The sequence below is a fragment of the Dermacentor variabilis genome, chromosome 3, assembly GCF_050947875.1.
Source record: "Dermacentor variabilis isolate Ectoservices chromosome 3, ASM5094787v1, whole genome shotgun sequence".
NCBI classification, from domain to species: domain Eukaryota; kingdom Metazoa; phylum Arthropoda; class Arachnida; order Ixodida; family Ixodidae; genus Dermacentor; species Dermacentor variabilis.
In genome coordinates, this window is record NC_134570.1 from 139,770,975 (window position 1) to 139,792,066 (window position 21,092).

The 21,092-nt window shown below is 45.3% G+C and overlaps 1 protein-coding gene across 1 annotated transcript in view; it reads left to right on the forward strand.

Moving 5' to 3' along the window:
- Positions 1–21,092, forward strand: part of LOC142574784 (ATP-binding cassette sub-family A member 17-like) — a 93,720-nt gene that overhangs the window by 22,994 nt on the left and 49,634 nt on the right. Inside the window, exons 6-12 of the mRNA XM_075683798.1 lie at positions 126–304; positions 2,527–2,655; positions 4,222–4,339; positions 9,301–9,455; positions 12,855–13,010; positions 15,806–16,016; positions 17,813–18,068. Of these exons, the coding sequence (XP_075539913.1) occupies positions 126–304; positions 2,527–2,655; positions 4,222–4,339; positions 9,301–9,455; positions 12,855–13,010; positions 15,806–16,016; positions 17,813–18,068 (1,204 nt within the window). The remainder of the gene's footprint in view (positions 1–125; positions 305–2,526; positions 2,656–4,221; positions 4,340–9,300; positions 9,456–12,854; positions 13,011–15,805; positions 16,017–17,812; positions 18,069–21,092) is intronic.

Consider the following 21,092-nt stretch of genomic DNA (forward strand, 5'->3'; position numbering starts at 1 on the left):
GAATATTTAAACCCCACTACTCAATCGAGCAACCGAGCCAACATTTCTTCCCAGTATATATCGAACGCGTCGAGCAGCATGGATGCAGCGCGCTGCCACGACAATTGTCCCTCATTTCTCAACAGGCGGCGCCTCGTGGGGAAAGACGTTCCGTTACGTCTTCAATGTGTGCCCCGTCAGCGTACTAGACATCTGGTTCGTGAACATTGCTATGGCGGTTATTCTGATCTTGCTCGTGGCCTTCGCTTCCAACGTGTTTCCTTGGAACACAGCCATTCCGCAGCACCCACTCTTTCTCTTCAAGGTGAGTCCTGCATTGTGCGCGGAGGAGACAGGGTGTTCGAGACCATACATTGTTGCCAGGAGAGCGAGAGCACTGCGCCTTCTTTCTTCTCCGAAGCTGGAGTATCGCGGCTGGAGCATATAATGAACCCTGCGCGCGGACCGTGGAGAAAGTGAGCGACTCTAGGCGTCTGCTTCACAATGCGTCAGCCCCTGCCACGACAGCGCTCGCAAATGATGAGTCGCCATCTTTGATAAGCGAACGGTCCGCGCGGACGGTTCTTTCGCTCGAAGCGCGGCTGATGGTGCTGCAATACGATAGCGCATGAGCGCGTTCACGTGGTTTTATCTTGTATTTCGCGGGCTTTCTTTAAACGCCGGAAAAACTCACCACGCAGCATGTACGTCACCACAAAAATTGGCTCGGTCGTTTCTGAATACCCTCTTCAACGTAACGAAACACACTTTGCTCTAAAGTGAACATTAAAAATATTGCATAATTGGTCTTAGTCAATTAACTAATCGTACGGATATAAATATATACTCTAAGGAGCGCCACATGACAGCAAACCACATGTCGCTGGTTTAATTCAGCTGCAGTTACCCACATCTTTTTAAATCCTTGGTTGAAGTCACGTGATACAACCTGTACACCCCCGATGCAATCTTGGCAAAGGCGTAGGCATGGTCAGTGCACAGTTCACTTTTTAGTAGCTTTTAGACAGCACTTAAGCAGACGACGCGTGCACCTGCTAGTTTTCGCTTTGCCGTTGAATCCGAGCATGCCACCTTCGATATTTTTCATCGCGCCGCCGGTGGCTCCTTCTCTCGGATTCCTCGGAGGTCCTGTCGAGGAGCCGCGCAGTCTAGACCATGCGCCACTTCCTGTGATCAGCAATGGCTGTGTTCTTTCTTTTCACTTTTGGTATGAAAAACTGCTAGTTTTGCGAGCTTTTCGAGACATTCCCGCTCACTTCCTAAACTTAAAATTTTGCACGGAAGCTCTACAATGTCTACACTACCTTAAGCTGTACGCTTCTCACGCGGTCTTTAACAAAACACAGGGAACAATAAGTATAAAGTTTTCATATCAGTCTTTCACAATATGCGAGAACCACGAGCCAGAAATTCAGCATGCTACCAGGAGCTTATGCCGCTTCAAACTTCTAAATTTCAACGGCAAATGTTCGAAGCGTGGCAAGGAAATATTCAAAGCTTGCTTTCAAGCAATTTGCCCGAGCCATTTCACGCCCCTGAGGTTGGAAGCTTCTAAGAAGCCCTTGAGACGGCCAATTTAGGCACGCTGCGGCGTGTGTACCTTTCTTTCCAAATTTCGAAATTGACCAACTATAGATAATATATGCAATCAGCTTTGCTGGCACTCTGATTTCTCGGTTTAGTTGTGCCTTCCGGGTCACTACGTGTCAGCTATTACTAGTAAGGTGCTACGATTCCCGCAAGAGTCATCGGACCGAAAGTCTTTTATTGTGACAGTGACATATATTACGCTTCCACTATCAGGGAAACACAGGGAGGCAAGAAAACAACTAAAAAAAAAACTGCATAGCCACCATGTGCCGCAGAAACAAAAACTTTTCACTGCATTACGGTTTCACCCTCCAGATACCTCGTTTCCTTATCACTCTGATCATGCCGAAAAATTTCTCTGGCCTCGACTATCTCCCTGGTTAATCGATTTATGTGAGAAAACAAAATCGTGCATCTGTTAAATATAGAATAGCAACCACTGCAACCTTGCCTCTGGTTTTCCCTGATTGTGGACGCGTACATATATATATATATATATATATATATATATATATATATATATATATATATATATATATCAACTAGCTTTTATTGTGACAGCGACATATATATATATATATATATATATATATATATATATATATATATATATATATATATATATATATATATATATATATATATGTCGCTGTCACAATAAAAGCTAGTTGATGCTTGCGCATGGTGTGCGCCCCTCCTTCGTTCGACGTCCTGTCTTTGTGCGTGCATGAGTTCCTAAAGAATTATGGATAACCTACTCGCCCAAAACGTAACGCTTCAGAAAGAGTCGACTAGGCGAAAGCTGGGCTGTTGCTTCGAAATGCGAGAGTGTTGATATTTACTTAAATAATCGTTCACAGCTAGCGTGCTGTGCTAAGAGAGCGCGCGCCACGCTTGACCGTGCTTCGTGAGCGATGAAATTTCGTGACCTCGCAGTCGAGCTTCTGGAGTCCGTCACCGACGCCACGCCGGCTGCCCACGGGTCCGCTGCATTTCAGCGACGAGCGCTTCGAGAGTGCGCCGCCGGACGCAAAGCCCGCTGTGCACATCGAGGACCTGACAGTGGTGAGCAAAGTCGATCCTCATTCCGAGACGGAGACGGAGCAGGCGAAGCTCGGAAGCACGGACGATTTCACCTGTGGCTAAAAATCCATAGCGTCTAATGTCTCTGAGCCAGTTATCGCGATTTCCTGACGTACAAGTTCTCAGCCCCGAAAAAATAACGAGGTGCTTAATTCGGCTTCAGTTTTCTTGACAGACCGCGTCAAAATATAGAGTGACAGCAGTATACAGAAGCATGTCACAAAGTAGAAGCGGCAAGCGGAACCTCCTGCGAACGAATAACGATGAATACAAATTAATGCGGGCCGCACAAGTTATATAAACAGCTTGGAAGAAATACTCTTGAAATGCTTAAACGGCGAAACATATGCGCGGAGAAAGTGCATAACGATAACACTGCATTTACTCGCATAACGCTCGCACTTTTCTTGCAGCAAATTAATGCGAGGCTGGGAGTGCGACAATAACGCGGGAAACGCTTTTTTGATAACGCGTTCTAAGTGCTAAGCAGAAAAAGGAAAAGTAAAGTGGCTGTAAACCGGGGTGCTCAAGCGAGCCACGGTCAACTCAAGCGAAATATTACTTCCAAGCAGGACTTACGCCTTTGTAATAAGAGGGCACGTACACTATAGCAAGAACTCCAAAGATCCTTATATTTTCAGACACTAGCGTAACCTAGAATCACCAATGAAATAAATAAATCAATAAAAACAAGAATAAATAAATAAATAAATAACAGGACGCTTAAGCTTCGCCCTTTAATAGTGGAACGCTATAACATTCAAAGATCCTTGAGTGCTTGTGACGCTTGCCAGCAAGTGCAGCTTGTGTAGCCTTAATGTTTTCCTGGAAACGCTGCCGACGAACGCTACGCGCGAAGGCGAGCTTTCTAGGGTTTTCTAGGGTGCGCCGCTCCTACTAAGACAGACCTCAAACGACAGCTGGAAAAAGGGTTTGTGTTTGAGTTACCGCGTAAGAAAATTATGTTTTCTCGTATATTCAAATTACAATCCGACGCTATCATGTCTGGAGGTTGTGTGTAAGTCGTACATTACCAATTTTCTGACGCATATTACTTTAAGAAATTCAATTAGTTCAGTAACGCCTCTGCGCCACTCGGAAGGCCTGCGTGAATTGAGATGCGTTTTCAGTATGATTTTTCCTTTACGGACAACGTCACCGTTGCCGAAGCCGGATGTTGTGGGACACGGGGCCCTTAACGCTATCGCATTAGTAAATAAATAAATAAATAAATAAATAGATAAATAAATAAATAATGTGACTCTGGCTCGACCAACTTACGGTCAGTGTCTACACTGAGAAAGCAAGGGCTCTTACAGAGTAGGCATCTCGGAATTAAGAATTCATCGGAATGCTTGAATGTGGCCGTGGCATAAAGTGAATCGCGTTTACTGCTAGGTCACGCCAGCACGTGACAATATTCTCCTAGAATTACCAAAGCGCACGCGCGCGTGCACGCTGCAATACTATGGCGCCAGAAACGCAGCTGTAACCTCACTGTAACCGCTACCGCCACAGTGGCGAAATTCTGTGCGAAATCTCTCGCAGTCCCATGGTGCCAAGGAAGCTCTGAAGAGCGTAAGCTTCCAGGCCTTCGAGAAGCAAGCCACTGCACTGGTGGGCCGCAACGGTGCTGGAAAAACGACTCTCATGAACGTCGTCGCAGGTGAGCGTCCGATTTCGAATGGTCCGGCAATTTGCGAGCACTTGATTTGACCTCGTACACGAAGCAAGCCCTCACGTCCCCATTTTGGACGCGCTGCTCCTTTGAAATTATAAGGCACGAAGAAATATGCAGCTGTAGGAATAAGAGAAACTCCCCGGTCCTGTAAAAAGCATGCCAAGAAACCTCTACTGCACGGTCCTAAATTTCAGACACCCGACAGCAGCAGTGAGGCACAAGTGTTAAATGAAACTCGGTCTCATAGCAGAGCTCTTATAAAGGGAGTCCTACGCAACGGTTCCGGTGCGGCCATGAAAGTAGTCGTGTGACGGTGTGGTCGATATCAAATCTGAATGCAACGCAAGGTGTGTCAGAGCCCCGAATCGGCTTTCAAACGAGATTCAATTGTTACAGAAAGGATGGGTTTATTTACAAGATGATAGATAGTTAGCGGACTGTTATCGGCAAACTCGGAGCGTCTCATATCTTTCTTCCGGGATCCGGCACCACGCTACTATAGGTGGATAAAGGAATCGCCCGCCAATGCGAAACCGGAAAACAAGTGCAGTTAAATTAGATTTGGCTGTCAGTAAAGGAATGCTGACCAAAGCAGGAGGCTATAAAAAATTTTTCGACATGCAAATATAAAAAAAAATGTACGCGTTCTCGAAACTCACGCGAAGACCGTGGCGCTTGATGTCCGGTGCGCCAATCAGACACTCGATGTTTCGTGCACCAAACCGGATTTGCCACCCACTCGATCACGTTCATCTGGCACATTAGGCTATACTCTCCAAGCTGCATTTGCTTCTAATGCGGATAGCCTTTCGGAAGTTGTTAGTCAAGTTTTCTTTCCGGCTATCTAGCTATCTAGCGATCCCACCAGAAATGTGGGCCGATCCCAAAGATAATGCATTTTAAAGGTGTGGGTGGTTCGTGAAGGCAATGCAGCCCTAAATGTAAGGCCGTTCACGTGGGTGTGTGCCACTCTTCAATTAATCAGATCAGTGATGCCAACTTGGAGCACAGTGCATGCGAAGCTGAGCATGCGCGGATTTCACAGTGGCGCCGCCAGAAAGCGCAGCGTTTCCTCAGGGAGTCCCGGGGCCAGGCACACCTCATACCTAACGCGTTTCGGCTATTCGCGTACTTAAATAGCCATCGTAGATGAGTTTTCTGGGAACCGTCTCATCGAGCCGCTTATGACATCTATTTCAGCAAATGTGATGCATGACGTCAAACATTTTATGCAAGATATTAAAAAAATGTTTTTAAATGTTTTTGTGTTATTGATACCGCAATTGATGGAAGTGTTGGTTGTTATATAAGTAGGACAATACCACAGGACCTAAAAAAGGGAATGTTTATGGCACTACCAAATGATGCTTTTCAAAGAGTGTCTGGCTTCTACGCGAGGTCCCCTTTGCAGACTCTAGTAGCGTTATACTGCTGTGGTCTGTTATGAGCCGTTAGGTTACAGGAACGATTCCGTGATGTCAAAGGACATAGACGCTTCGATGTCAGCTTTACGCGACTGAGATGAAGCTCGCGATGTAATAATATGCATAGTCTTGTTATTTCGCAGGGCAAACCAGGGTAGTGGTGTCAGGAAAGGCAGAGAAACATGAACCTAATCTCACAGTTTACATTTACAAAGCGATGCATTTGACTTACAAAGCACAGCTGACCTTGACAACCGAAAACAAAGTGCATCAGACCGTAGGCTACGGTGGGGCCTCGTTGTGTCATAAACACGTATAAAGAGTAGCTTTAACGAAAGTATGGAATCATAATGCTACAGGTCGCTGGATCATTGTGAAGCAATAGAACATAGAGACTCACCACAAAGCGCTAATATGCTGTGCGAAGAGCAAAATTTGTTCCCGATACGCCGCAGAGCTCAACGTTCTACAACGTAATAAAATGCAACCTTGTCGTGCAATCATACAGCGGACTCATCATGTCCAACGTGCGTCATAGACATCGGAGCGCATCATCTCGTGATAACAAAACACAAGGCATCAAAATGACATGATGTGCTGTGTAAGGATTTTGGAAAAGTTTACCATCATGTCCCATGCATAGCTCAGAGGTTCATAATATTGACCGCAGATGCACTGAGATGCCATAATGCAATGAGATGTCACGGGGCTTACAACGTCGCGAAGCATAGGCGTACCTTGAAGTTATAGCACAATCAACGCGGGAGTTTATGAGGGTGCAGCGCGGGTGCCCTTTGATGTCACATAGTGCGTAAGCTCGTATGAATGAAGAGCAGGGCACATACGTCAGAGAATGCTGCAAATTGTGAAGGCACCACGCACTAATTATTGCGATGTCGCAAAGCACATGGGGGGCTTAATATGCCGCAGCAAAGAACTCGGAGTTTGTGATCTAACGTCGCGTGTCGCTTGCCATATTCGGGCCATTCGCATGTTGGCACTGTTGTGTTGCAACAACCAGAAGAGAGATTGCGCAGCTCGTGTTGCCTTTGAGAAAGCTTCGGCGTTGGGCAGTGAACTGCGAGATTGCAGTCTGAGAAAACATGTAATCCCGGCTGCGTAAGCAGGCTCGCGATGATTTGATTTATGCGAGTACCTGTTCGGCGAGTGCCATTTATAAATGCCGTTTGTGACATGTCAATGCACTACATTTTGTGGAAATGTTCGGCTCGCTCACCCGTGCATTCTGACGCAGTACACGTATCCCGGAAACGCCTTCTGAATCGCAGGCCAACTGAGACACGCAATATGCGAACCGAGATGGGTGAACTAAGAGGCTTTGTCGGGTTATTTTGTTATCAGACTTTTTCTCCTTAGCTAGACACAATATAATTTGTCTTATCGCTATTCGCAAGAAGAACCTGGAAAATGTTCGAGGCAAGGTTTAAACTAGAAGGATCGGCTTGTTCATACATAATTTAGCCCAAGCATGGTTTAGACAAGGGAAGTGCGTTGAAGGGGACGCGGATTTTGTGCTGGCTTTTATGTTTGTGACTGACGACAAGAAATTACAGTTCGAAAGAAAAACAAAACACCGGTTTGATTACCAGCAGCGTCTATATGAGGCATGCAGTAAATATGAAATCAAGTTTTATTTATTATGCTTAAAATTATAAAGTTCTGTAACTTATGCTAATGGAATGTTTATTCCGGAGTTGAGAAATTTTATCAGGAAATCGGCAACAATCACATACCTAAAATTAACGAATATAAACAACGTAACTGCAGAAGAAAAGCAATACATAACAATTTTCTGACTGCATATGAAGAAGCGCTACAGTGGGCAAGTGCGCTGCATTACACTTAGCTTTAAATTCCGGCAACTTGTCATGGAAAGTTCTGAAAACCTTACCTGATTCAAATAACAAACATATATTCCAAAGTCTAATTTAGTATTTATTGATTTTACTTGCTTCAAACTCTCCACCAGTGCCGCTCACAGAACGCAAACATTCAGTTTTTCTTTCGGAGTTACAGTGTTTAAATTGTCACTTCCATTTTTTTGGAGATAGTTGCCATATATTCCTAATAACTTAAGAACTTTTTAAAGGTGCAGTGCAAATTTTAATGCAACAATTTGCATTGAAGATAGCACAGCATTACTGTGAGGGCCGTTCTGTATTTGAACATGTACAGTCGCAAGTTTAATGACAGTGAAAATGGGAGCGTGTGCGACATTGTGTATGCAGAACACTCTGACGAGCAGATCGCCTACTCTCCTATTTGTAGGCTTAGTGGATGCCCTGTCTAATTGCGCTCGCCCGTCGTCTATTACTGCTGCCACGCCTCGAAATCTGCAAATGGCGGCGCATGTGGTCTCATGTACATTGCTAATGGCCTGTCTGTAAACTTTTGCAGACAATGCGCGAGCGCGATCAGGGTCTGCATCCGCTAAAGCTACAAACAAATAGAGCGTGCAAGACGCTTGCTAGAGTGCGCTCCATGCACCGTGCGACACGCGCTCCCAGGTTCACTGCCACAAACCTACGGCAGAAACACTTAAGACGGCTTACATGTGGGCATGCGAAATTATAGTCCCTTTGGTGAAATGTTCTTTTCGCGCGTTTCTTGCCCGCGCAAGCTCTCGCCTGCGTTCTATCGGCACCTCGGTAAGGCCAAATCAAAATGCGCCAAGCGTCTCAACGCGCTCACTTGCCCGCGTGTGACGCGACGTGTGTAATGACGCACGCACTAGGCACACCTTTATTGAAGCAGGAAGGGGGGGGGGGAGGGGGTATTCTGTGAGAGTCCACCTCGTGCACCTGTCCATTTCGTCTGCTGTTGAAGTTCTGATTGGCTGGAGTGGCCGCCTCCTTCTGACGCGTAACCCAGCCCAGAGCCCAGCCAATCAGCACTTTAGCAGCAGACGAAATGGATATGTGCTCGAGGTGAACTCTCACAAAATACCCCCCCCCCCCCCCCCCATCGAGAACCGTGGAGCCTCCTCCGTGGTGTCTGGGAAGCGGGCTCGCCTCGCACACTGGAGGCACGGGTTCCATTCCCACCCAGACCGAAATTTACCAAATTTGCTTTTCAAAGGCATTCATTTACTTCGTTCGCAGGATCCTCCCTGAAAGATGTGTTGTCAGTGCGAGCATATTCTCAGTGTTTTTACTCTGCGGCGTGGGCCATTACGCCGACAGGATATTCGCGAAATGGAGCAAGTAATGCTTTCGTATTAAAAAAAAAAACGGTTGTTTCACCGTACCCAGCTCTCTTTCCTAGCTGCGTTGCTTAAGTTAATAAGCAGACACACAAGTTACACACCAGGTTTTATGCATTTTAGGTAAGTATAAATGCGGAAAAATGCGCGACCATTCAATGATGAAAAGATTCGTCCACTTCGCTCTTGTCTCTCGTTCGTCACTAAGTCAGGCAAAGTGCATTCTAAGCTACATTTAGCGGAAGCACAGAAGCGTTGCTGGTCTTGTGGCATTATAGCCTAAGAATCTTTCCTTACAGGGCTACTGAAGCCGACTTCTGGTCGCGTTTTCGTCTGCGGCTACGATGTGGTGAAGCACACGAACGTGGCGCGCGCGACCATCGGCTTCTGCCCACAACGAGACCTACTCTTCAGCGACCTCACAGTCTGGGAACATCTAATGTACTTCGGCACCGTGAGTACAAATGAAGTCTGTTTCTTTTATTTCTCCCTCACCTGATTTCTTCGTAGTGCACCCCCAATCCGGTATTGATTTCATATTTCTACATTCTTCATGCAATTATGCTGTTGTCAATTCACTTAAGGGCGCTCGGAGAAAATCGCCCGAAATACGCACTCAAATTCATTTTCTTCTGTCAATTTGGTTGCTTAGCGAATGTTCCTCATGCTTGCAGACTTGCGGCGCATTGAGAAATGTACGCAAAAAACAGGGAGAACATAGTAAAATCGACAAATGTGTTCACGAGTAGGTAAAAGACAAACACCAAAGCACAGTCGTGAACAAGCATAGCAAGCAACTGGAGCGGCCTCAACGCCTATATAGAGTACCACAAGTTCCTGCTCAAGCTACCGGTAACGCTAAACCCTAAGCGATAAGGCGGCGTACAAGTAACAGGGCGGCGTTATCACCGTACTGTTGGTCCGTGGTGGCTTGAACTGGCAGACGAGGCAAAGTAGGTGCTCTCACCGTTGGCTCTGAACGGTGGAGGCCGGGACGGCGTCAGGTGGTGTTGGTGGCGGGTGGCGGCAAGAGGGTGGATACCGCGTAGCGAGTCATATGTGTCAGGACAACCTAGTGAGAAGTCCAGTCACCCATGCACGGCCGCACATGACGCTCAGCACTTGTCTGCGCAGCCGCCCACGATGTCGGCAACAGGTCCCTGGCAGTCCCGTAACGCCAAGCGGCCTTGGGCCCCGCTCCTGCTCAGCGGTGCCTTTCTTCCTAGTGCTGTTCACAATGCGCTGCAATAATAACTCGTTTCACGAATGTTGTCCCACGAATTCTTTTTCAAGTGAAGCTTGTATTGGCTCACAAGTGGCTTTGTCGTGGTCATGCAAAAACCCAGTTACTCCCAGAGCAGAGCAGCTACGGGAAAGGGCGGTTTCATGAGTTGACAGCTGCGCCAGCGCCGGAGCGTGAGTCATTAGCTAGGATTCCAGCTGCATAGGCGCGCGCTCATGCCACACGCGCAACCAATCGGAGCCGTTTCATTTCAGCCGGTGAGGGAAAGGGCAGGAAAGGGTTTCGCGCGCCGCGTCGGCTTCGTTCCCGTTTAGTTCAGACTCGGAAAACGAATGGGACGGCCACGCGTTGTGCGTTCCCCCGAATAACGGGCTGCGTTTGACAAACAGCGGCGAGAACTCGCCCGTGAAAGGACTCGCTATCAGTTCGCCGATCCAGCCGTTAGAGCAGCCCGAGCCCAGTCAATCCGAAAGCAACGAGAAGATGCCGACATGAGGGAGCGGGAGGCCGAAGCAATCCGTCATCGTTACTAGTGAATTACTGAACTGTGACGAAGGCCAGGTACACGCAGGACAAGCTTTGCTTACCCCCATTTTCAGGTAGCGGAAGGATTGGTCATTTTTTATTTCTCCCTACCCCTAACTGAATACCTGACAAGATATTTAGAGCACATAGAAATTAATTACTGTTGAACCGAAATAACAACCTCGTTGTACCAAAAGACGTGCTTCTCATTCAGAACTCCTTTGTAACGTACAAAAAATCCCACGTTAAATCACGTCAATGAATTGAGGTTATATTGAACACCTCGACAGTGTTCAATAAGTTAAACATCAACCTGTACATCACCTGGACAGTGATGTTGAAGAGGTCAGACGTTGAAGAGGTCAGGTGTTGAAGGCAGCTGGGGAGGATCAGGTAACAGCAGATTTCTTGAAGGATGGTGGACTGATTGTTCTAGAGAAACTGGCCACCCTGTATACGCAATGCCTCATGACCTCGAGCGTACCGGAATCTTGGAAGAACGCTAACATAATCCTAATCCATAAGAAAGGGGACGCCAAAGACTTGAAAAATTATAGACCGATCAGCTTACTGTCTGTTGCCTACAAAGTATTTACTAAGGTAATTGCAAATAGAATCAGGAACACCTTAGACTTCTGTCAACCAAAGGACCAGGCAGGATTCCGTAAAGGCTACTCAACAATAGACCATATTCACACTATCAATCAAGTGATAGAGAAATGTGCAGAATATAAGCAACCGTTATATATAGCTTTCATTGATTACGAGAAAGCGTTTGATTCAGTCGAAACCTCAGCAGTCATGGAGGCATTACGGAATCAGGGTGTAGATGAGCCATATGTAAAAATACTGGAAGATATCTATAGCGGCTCCACAGCCACCGTAGTCCTCCATAAAGCAAGCAACAAAATCCCAATAAAGAAAGGCGTCAGGCAGGGAGATACGATATCTCCAATGCTATTCACAGCGTGTTTACAGGAGGTATTCAGAGACCTGAATTGGGAAGAATTGGGGATAAAAGTTAATGGAGAATACCTTAGTAACTTGCGATTCGCTGATTATATTGCCTTGCTTAGTAACTCAGGGGACCAATTGCAATGCATGCTCACTGACCTGGAGAGGCAAAGCAGAAGAGTGGGTCTAAAAATTAATATGCAGAAAACTAAAGTAATGCTTAACAGTGTCGGGAGAGAACAGCAATTTACAATAGGCAGCGAGGCACTGGAAGTCGTAAGGGAATACATCTACTTAGGGCAGGTAGTGACGGCGGATCCGGATCATGAGACGGAAATAATCAGAAGAATAAGAATGGGCTGGAGTGCGTTTGGCAGGCATTCCCAAATCATGAGCAGCAGGTTGCCGTTATCCCTCAAGAGAAAAGTATATAATAGCTGTGTCTTACCAGTACTCACCTACGGGGCAGAAACCTAGAGGCTTACGAAAAGGGTTCTACTCAAATTGAGGACGACACAACGAGCTGTGGAAAGAAGAATGATAGGTGTAACATTAAGGGATAAGAAAAGAGCAGATTGGGTGAGGGAATAAACGCGAGTTAATGACATCTTAGTTGAAATCAAGAAAAAGAAATGGGCATGGGCAGGACATGTAATGAGGAGGGAAGATAACCGATGGTCATTAAGGGTTACGGACTGGATCCCAAGGGAAGGGAAGCGTAGCAGGGGGCGGCAGAAAGTTAGGTGGGCGGATGAGATTAAGAAGTTTGCAGGGACGGCATGGCCACAATTAGTACATGACCGGGGTTGTTGGAGAAATATGGGAGAGGCCTTTGCCCTGCAGTGGGCGTAACCAGGCTGATGATGATGATGATGATGATGAAAGCCTTGTCCTAGAGGTTTGTTTCCCTTACAGACTCTAGGGTTTTACAGATAGTGGAGCATAGGTACAAAATAAATAAAATTATATACGCAAAAGTTGTACAAATGTGTACAGAACAGTCGCCCTACTTCAGAGATATATAAAAATAAAACAGCGTTTATATAGTTAACATATTCTGCATAGAAATATAGTTACACAGCAAAAGGTGACATTCCCCCTTTTCCTCACCGGTATTCGTTCTTCTCTCAGCTGAAGCATATGCAGCCCAGATCACTGATGAGTGCCGCACAAGACATGGTGGTCGCGGCGAGCCTGGAAGACGACGTGCTTACATTGGTGCAAGATCTCAAGAGGGGCCCAACGAAGCGACTCAGTATAGCCATCGCCACTCTTGGCAAGCCAAAGGTTTGTAACAAGTACCACATTGTGAACAGCAGCTTGCTCTGTCAACAATACCCGAGAGGGATCACCCCCTCCCCCTCCCCCCGCAGAAGAAATACCGGCTGACTTCATGGAGTTCCTCGCAATCGTATTGCTGTGTTTTCCCGCTAAGTGGGTATAGGCGGAAACATAAGAAATCTACAGCTAAACCGATGCCACTGGTAGAATGTCTAGCTTTTTGTTGACAAGTTTTATGACTATTGTCATGCTTTTCACTACGGACATAAATTTGCTTGACATCGTGAATCTGGTTTTGTCTCGATTCAAGAAAAAAAGAAAGAAAGCGACCGCAGAAACACTTGCGATGCTTCAAAGGTCGTTTGTGGAGGAGGCACAGTGGATCGAGAAGTTCCAAGAGGAGAAGAGAGAGTTAAATAACATGCTCACTTCGGCTGACCTCCAACCAATCGTAGATGAAACATTGTTGAAAAGGTTAGAGAAAAGGTTCAGTAGCGATTCAGCGGTAAACGCGACAGAAATTCCTCAGCATTACGTCGCCTCTCTTTGAGGTCTCGGATGCATGATCTAAACCACGTTCACTACATTGCAAAATGTTCTTCTGGACCTCAATCAACACACGTTCTGCCTCTTCGAGAAGCGAAATGCAACTGACGGTGGTCCGGAGCAGACCGCCGTCAATTGCCCTACATGCATACACACATATATATACCACATGACCAGCTTCCCACATTTCACACACATTCACTTTTTTTCCACATTGACACTTCTAATGCTATATGCATTAAAAAATCAACGAGGGTTGCCAAAACCCAATTTACAAGGTTTCAGACACTGCTTGTATGAATTTAAATTCTTAGTGGATTTTGATTGCGAGCATAGGCTTGAGACACATTGGTGTGAAGTTTGTTCCCTGCCTGCTCACAAAGGGCAAAAAAACAAGTACCTTGTTTTATTTCGTGCCAGGATTTGAAAAATCACGTTGAAAGTAATCCAACTCTACTTTCAAAGATTATATCGCGTGACAAAAGCTACCACTGTGAGTTTGACATTAAACAAAGCAGATTTCAATCCAGACCAAGTTGCCTTCTTCAACAAGAGCGAGAAGAATACTAGTGAATTCGTCTGAAGACGATGGTCGTTGTTATTTGTTTGTTCCGGCGATTCTGGAATTGTGCACCAGAATTTTTTTTCCTTTTCGACAGATTTTGAATACCAAAAGAATTTCTCCTTGGACAAGTTGGTGCTTCGGATGGCTGTACATGTTTTGGCGCGTGGTTTTGAATGTTGAAAAAAGGAGAGTGGAGAGACAGTGATGTGCCAGCTGTTTCTTCTCTGTCCTTTGTAATCTTTCTAAACGACGCGCCAAAACAAGAATGAACTGCAATATTGTCAATCAGTAATTTTACCTGAAGGTGTTGTGGTAATTGAGAGACCATGTTTGTGTGAGCGAAACGAGTAAATTTTTGGAATGAGGCTGATTGGTCTCTCCATCAAGACAGCGCCGCAGCTCGTACTGATTTGTCTACAACGTTGTATTCAGTCCCTCAGGCATTAGACCGTCGTTTTCTTCCCATCCTACTCATCGGTCTGAGCTCCCTGGGATTCTTTCTCTCTTTGCCTTTAAAGAAGTAAATTCAATAAAGAGAGCAGATTTTCCTCTGTGCAAGGAGTGAAGACAGCTTCCCAGGGACCACTCAATAGCATCAGGTTCGAAGAGCTCCACAGTAGCTTCTAACAGGAAAGAGAAAATGTTAGAGAAGTTTATTAACTTCGGTGGGAATTCTTTTTAAGGGAACTTCATGATTTGTTTTTAAATGAAAATAAGATGCTTCATTAGGTTCCCCCTCGCATGAAACTCCACCCTTAGGCACACCGCTGCGTCTGTTGCCGTCTACATGTACAAGACATTTGTTTAAAGGGGCGTTCTAAACTGGCAGTTACCTCAGGCCATTGTTTCCAACAATATAGCCTGCACATCCCACGCACGTTGTAAAATTTCTGCAGCGCTAAGCACTGATGCGCGCAAGAAAGAACAAAAACGGACGAAGGAAAAATCGTCCTTCGTCCGTTTTTGTTCTTTTTTCCGCACATCAGTGCTTCGCCCTGCAGGAATTTTACAACATGAATCTAAAGCAACTCGCCTTCATCGCTATTCTTATTCACATCCTATGCATTATATCAATGAACGTTTAGAGTAACAGATTTAGGAATACGTAAATGGAGCAGAGACCTTTGCGGGGAGTCTAATTTTGACATCAGAACTATACTCGCACATTTCCTTCTTTTTCCGGTCATTTAAATATATATGACCCTAATTAATCCATAGGCATGGTAGAAGTAGCAGCGGCATAGGATATTTTTGTGTTTGTGTTTTGAAAATTCTGCAGTTTCTTGTTATATATGTTACTGTTAATTTGGTCTGGGATATTTACAATTTCTAAATCCCTAAAAGCGCTGTACGAGGAAATGTATGTCAAAAAGTATGCGCGCTCTGATGACCTTAACTCTTCTATTCGTCGCACTGTCTTGATTACAGGCGCGTTTAGAATAAAGCCGCGGTTTCCCGTCATTGCTGCGCAGAGCTGGTATTACGTAATGACACTTTTTTGTTCAAATCCTTATCATCCACTGCCCGTGCACGAACGGCCCATCCTGGTGCTAACGTCGGCAGTGCGCCACTAAAACCACTGGCCAATAAATATTGCTAGTCAAAATTAGAATGCCTCCCAATTTTCTTTTTTTAAATCGCCGTCGTGAATCGTCGTCCGGTTGAAACGAGCTCGAACCGAATCGGGCAGGTGGTCCTCGTCGACGAGCCCACCTCGGGCCTGGACCGGCGCAACACGCAGCTCGTGTGGCACATGCTGCTGCAAGTGCGCCGTTCGAGCGCACTGCTCATCTCGACGCACGACATGACCGAGGCGGACGTTCTGGCCGACCGCGTCGTCAGCCTCAGCCAGGGCACCGTAGTCTGCAACGCCTCGCCGACCCATCTGAAGAGCGTCTACGGTAAGAGCGAAGCAGGTTTTCTTTTTCCTTTTTTCTCTTTTTTTTTTTGTGCTAGGGAAGAGTTCGATTCGTTCGGAGGTCCGGTTCTCTGTTCTGCTCTTTTGCTGCACTATAGCGACAAAACCGTCGGCGCTACCCACGAAGCGATAATCGGAATCATGAAAAGTGCTTCAGCACAATTTCTACTGTCATGACTAGAGACCGGAACTTTGCGTAAAATGCATATTTTCCCCTTTGTCTTCGCCGTGCATATCTGTTACGTAAGCACGAACTGTTGGTCTAGAAACATTTTAATGCCACCTTTATCGGCACCTTTAAACGACTATTTCGATGTTGGTGCCTATATTGAATTTTCAGAGCCTGAAGATGCCTGTTCCTTGTAATGTCGAAGATTCATCACCCGCTGGGAACATGACTGGAAGCAAACACTCTGCTGCTGTAAAGTTGTCATTAACTGTTTTGCAGTAGACGAGAGTGTCGCTGAGAGAAGGGCTCAAACTGCTTTTCTTGACAACGCAGTTTACTTAGTGTACTTATACGCTCACTTCCTATTTTTAGCCGACATGATCGAGAAACTTGAATGTTTGGGCGCACTTAACGATGACCAAAAATGTTGCACTGATTTTGGATGTTCAGGAAAGGTTGGCCACCATGATGAATGGAACTGTCGCTAACAGAGTTAGTTCGAAAAGTTAAATCCGTCTACGACATAAATCGTGGCTTCTCTGTGCTAAAATAAGTGTCAAAAGTTGTGACTGACGAACATTCTGCCGATTCCAGATGCACTTGAACTATCGAACGTTCCGAAGTGCAAGCATTTGCAGTTAACTCCGCTGTGTACTAAGCTTTCCGTTTCTGCATAAAAACTAAAACTCATTGAAAAAAGGTACATGAAACCTGAATATTCTGACATGGTGTATTTTTGCCACAGCATTTACAGCTTTTCTCTTGGTGTGTAGTACTACTAGATTTTGGATAAATGTTATAACCTAAGCAACTTGCCTCCATTCCGTAATATCAAGAAAATAAAAGCAATTTCATACAAAAAGTGCTAAATGGGCTGCGTTTTTTTAATCATAATTTTTCCTCAGGTGCACCGCGGTAGATTTATTATTGAGCCCATCATACCTAAAGAACAGTATGTGGCGCCAATATATGGTTTAATTGTGAGATGTAGTGCCTGCTATAAGCCTCTACAGCATTAATTTTTAGTGCCTAAACATCTGGCCTCTAGTCATGACCACTGAAGGGTTAGAAAAATCGGTTTTTCTGCAAGTATAACGCCCGTAACGTACCGTTACGCTACGTAAGATTATATTCTTCACATTTTAGATATCGTCATCGGTGAGCAAGAAAAATGTTTGGAAATGTGATAAGGTACGGAACAGAAAGAGTCGAAGATCGTATTATGTGAACTGCAAGTTTTCATGGACGTGAGACAAACTCAACTGGACAAAATTAGGCGCCAGTTACCCCCTCCCCCCCCCCCCCCCCATGCACATACGTATACACTAGAACTCACTAGAATATGCTCGAGCTGTTCGAACGGCGGGTGCACCACATGCACTCGGGTGATGCACGCAACGGCTATCGATGGTACGATTCTTATATCAGCCAAGCCGACAGGCCGGCTGTGTCGTTTGAATATCCCTGGTAGCTCCCAGAAGGATATTCCGGAAACGGAAAATCCGTCGATCAAACATCCCTAACGTGACACTTGCTCGTTGTCTGCGCGTGCTCGCTGGCAGGAAGCTGCGAATATCGTCTCTACATCTTCTCATTTTTGACTAGTGCAGGCGTCGGCTACAAGGTGAGCCTAGAGAAGAACACCAGGGCACCATTTCAGAAGCAACAGGTGCTGTCAATACTGCGGCGGTATGTGCCATCGGCCGAACTCCTGCACGACGAGCCAGAGCAGGCCACCATCGGGCTGTACACGGTCGTCTCGAAGAACTTCGACCGGATGTTCCTCGAGCTGGAAAGGGCCAGCGTGCGCTTGGGCATCCGATCTATCGGGCTCACTGTGTCCACGCTCAAGGATATCTACCTCAAGTGGGTTACCCATCTCGTCGGGTGGCTCGCATTCAGCTACAATTTCTTGTTCACGAAGCTGTTTTATTACTTTATGATGTCATTCTTGAGTGGCAGAAAAGACTAAATTAGAAGGCATGATGCAACCGCGCTAAAGACGAACAGTAAGGGAAGAAACAACAAAACGTAGCGCTCTTCCACCAACTCGCCCTGCTGTCCTTACGTTCACTAAATTATGTCGTTTAACGTTTCAAACGTTAAAGGTACGCCATAGTAGGTGACTTCGGGATATATACCACAGCATTTCTTTTAGCACATTTCATTTCTACGAAGTTTGAATTTGACGCGTATAACAGTTCACAAGTGGCAAATTTTTGAGCGTTCGTAGTACAAGCACACAGGCCACCGCTCTCAGAGTCGGCGTGGAGCACGGAACGCCGCACAAATTGCAAAGTGGAATATTGCTTAATTAGCAATAAGAGCGTCCGTCTGTTGACTGCACATTGAGGCAATATGAAATTGGCAGTTACACATAATCTGCTGTTAGCTACGATGCGCACTAACCACAGATCTACGGTGCAGGATTTGCCGTTGGCAAGTTGGACTGACTTCGCGCAACGCACACATTATAGTGTGGCGACTTTCGTGCCTGCATTTCAAATGTCGCAGGGCGCAGTAATGTTGAGGGGGGAGAAGGCGTGGTGCGCATCGCGAATTTGTTGAGATGTGGCCGTGCAAACTGTGAGAACATGGTTCTATCGCAGCCAATATAAATATTAAGAACCGATCAATCAATCACTAGTTTATTTAACTTCTCAGGGAGAACTCGAAGGTCTGGATGTAACCCAAGATCTCAAAAATATTAATCATTCAAAAGTTTATTATAGCGCCCAGTAACAGCTTATGATAACAGTAAGTTTTGTTTTCTATTTTTCACTAAGGGTTCCGCCGATCCTTCTGTTGTGGTACTCAGTGACCAACTTTCACTCAAGATTTGCTTGCATATCTTGGCAGCGGATTTCTCACTGACCTAATATTTCTTTATATGTTTCTGAAGCTTTTGACAAAGTTATCCACTCCTTAATGTATCGACATGTGAATAATCGACTGGACTCGTGCGTTCCTATAACCTCGCGTCCAATTTTTTAGTGCTCGTGGTTCTACCTCTCCAATATGGCCCCAGTAGAAGCAGGCGTTCCCCAAAAGTCTTGCCTTGGTCCTCTTTTATTTTTAATGTACGTAAAAAATCTACCCAATAACATATCTTCGCAGGTTTATTTGTTCGCAGACGACTGCGTCATTGATTGCACAATAACTAACTCTTCTGATGTCGTACGCCATCAGGTTGATTTAAATAGCGCCCGTGATTAGTGCCACATTTCGCAGGTGGAACTTAACTCTACGTACTGAATGATTTTCCACTGCAGTATGTAACATTTTTATTTATTTATTTATTTATTTATTTATTTATTTATTTATTTATTTATTTATTTATTTATACTGCAGCCTCAATGAGGCTATTGCAGGAATGGAATGAACAACAAACACACAACATTTATAAACAAGCTTGCGTGAATTGTTTCAGTGGTAGTGAACGAATGTTACCCGGTAATGAATTCCAGACTTCAATTGTTGATGGAAAAAAAACTGTATACACCGTACCAATACCTCGGTAATCATCTAGATAACTTGTTGAGACAACACGTAGAACACGCAGTGTCTAAAGCAAACCGTACCTTAGGCTACTTAAACAAAAAATATTTACCTCGCTCTTGTTTTCATAAAGTTACTGCTATACACCGCATACGTGCGTCCACAGCTGGAATACGATTAATCTATATGGGACCCACATCAGGCCACGTTTAATAGGCGCCCTTGCAGCAGCACATGATCCTTCCATTCGCTTCATCTTCTCAAATTACGGTCGAACTGCGAATGTCACACAGATTGAGGACTCCCTTTGTGTAATTTATTCCTTTTCTTTTCGTCGCAATTAGCAATCGCGCATTTCTCTTTCCAACAAGATATGCTGTCGCAACACAGCTATTCGCTTCTTATGGATTCACTCAGCACCATCTCTGTAAGTCAGTCGAGACCACCAGCATAAGATCAACACACCCCGATACAATGTCCACACGCGCACAGATTCATCCCCCCCCCCCCCCAGGAACAACAATAAAAGGAATCATCTACCCGCATGAACAACTATTATTTGAGACCCGTTCTCTTTACAAATGAATTGAATAGCATTAAGTAACACTGCGATTCCGCCTTTGTTCTTGTGTATTTTTGTCAGTTTATTATATACTGTACTCCTTCTAAATATGCATTCTTGTTTATGTGCTATAAATGCTTTCTTGTTTCTTCAGCTTCTTCTTTCACCCCTGTCCTCTGTAATGTACTCCCATGTAACTAGAGGTTATCAAGAATATAAATAACCAAATAAATAAATGCATTGTTCGAATCCCCATAAAATTACTAATTTATCGCCGAAACCAAAGGCACAATTCATCAAAAGAATGCTTTAGGGCTGCGCAGCCAACCACGGACGATGCCAGATAGACGCCTTTGTTATGGCTTACAGAGCTTTATTCTTTAATTGAGACTGGTGTCTTCTCTCGCAGGTTGACCTTGGCCAGCTTGTCCCTTAAGAAAATTCACGAGCGAGCACAGCTACTGCGTACGTACAACTCATTGCTATATGTTAGGTTTCTCTCGAGCATCTTTGCTTGTATATGTGTTTGCAACGCAAGCTACTTCCAGCGTATTCCGAACAACCGTACCAATATATTTGCATTGCTAACTCAAACCACTATTATCTCACTGCAGTGTTCTTCGTGTACTGAAATGGCCATAAGATGTATGAGCTGTTCAATGCATGGTTGGTTAAGCGCTCGCAATCGCCATCCCGCCGTGGAGGTTCGAACTCACGTTGACACCGCACTGCGATGGACTTGGTATTGAACACTGTGGCTTCGCTTGAAAGTACCCCTCTTTTGAAACATCGACGTTTGCTTAGTTGTGTGCTTGGCACGGCATGTTTAC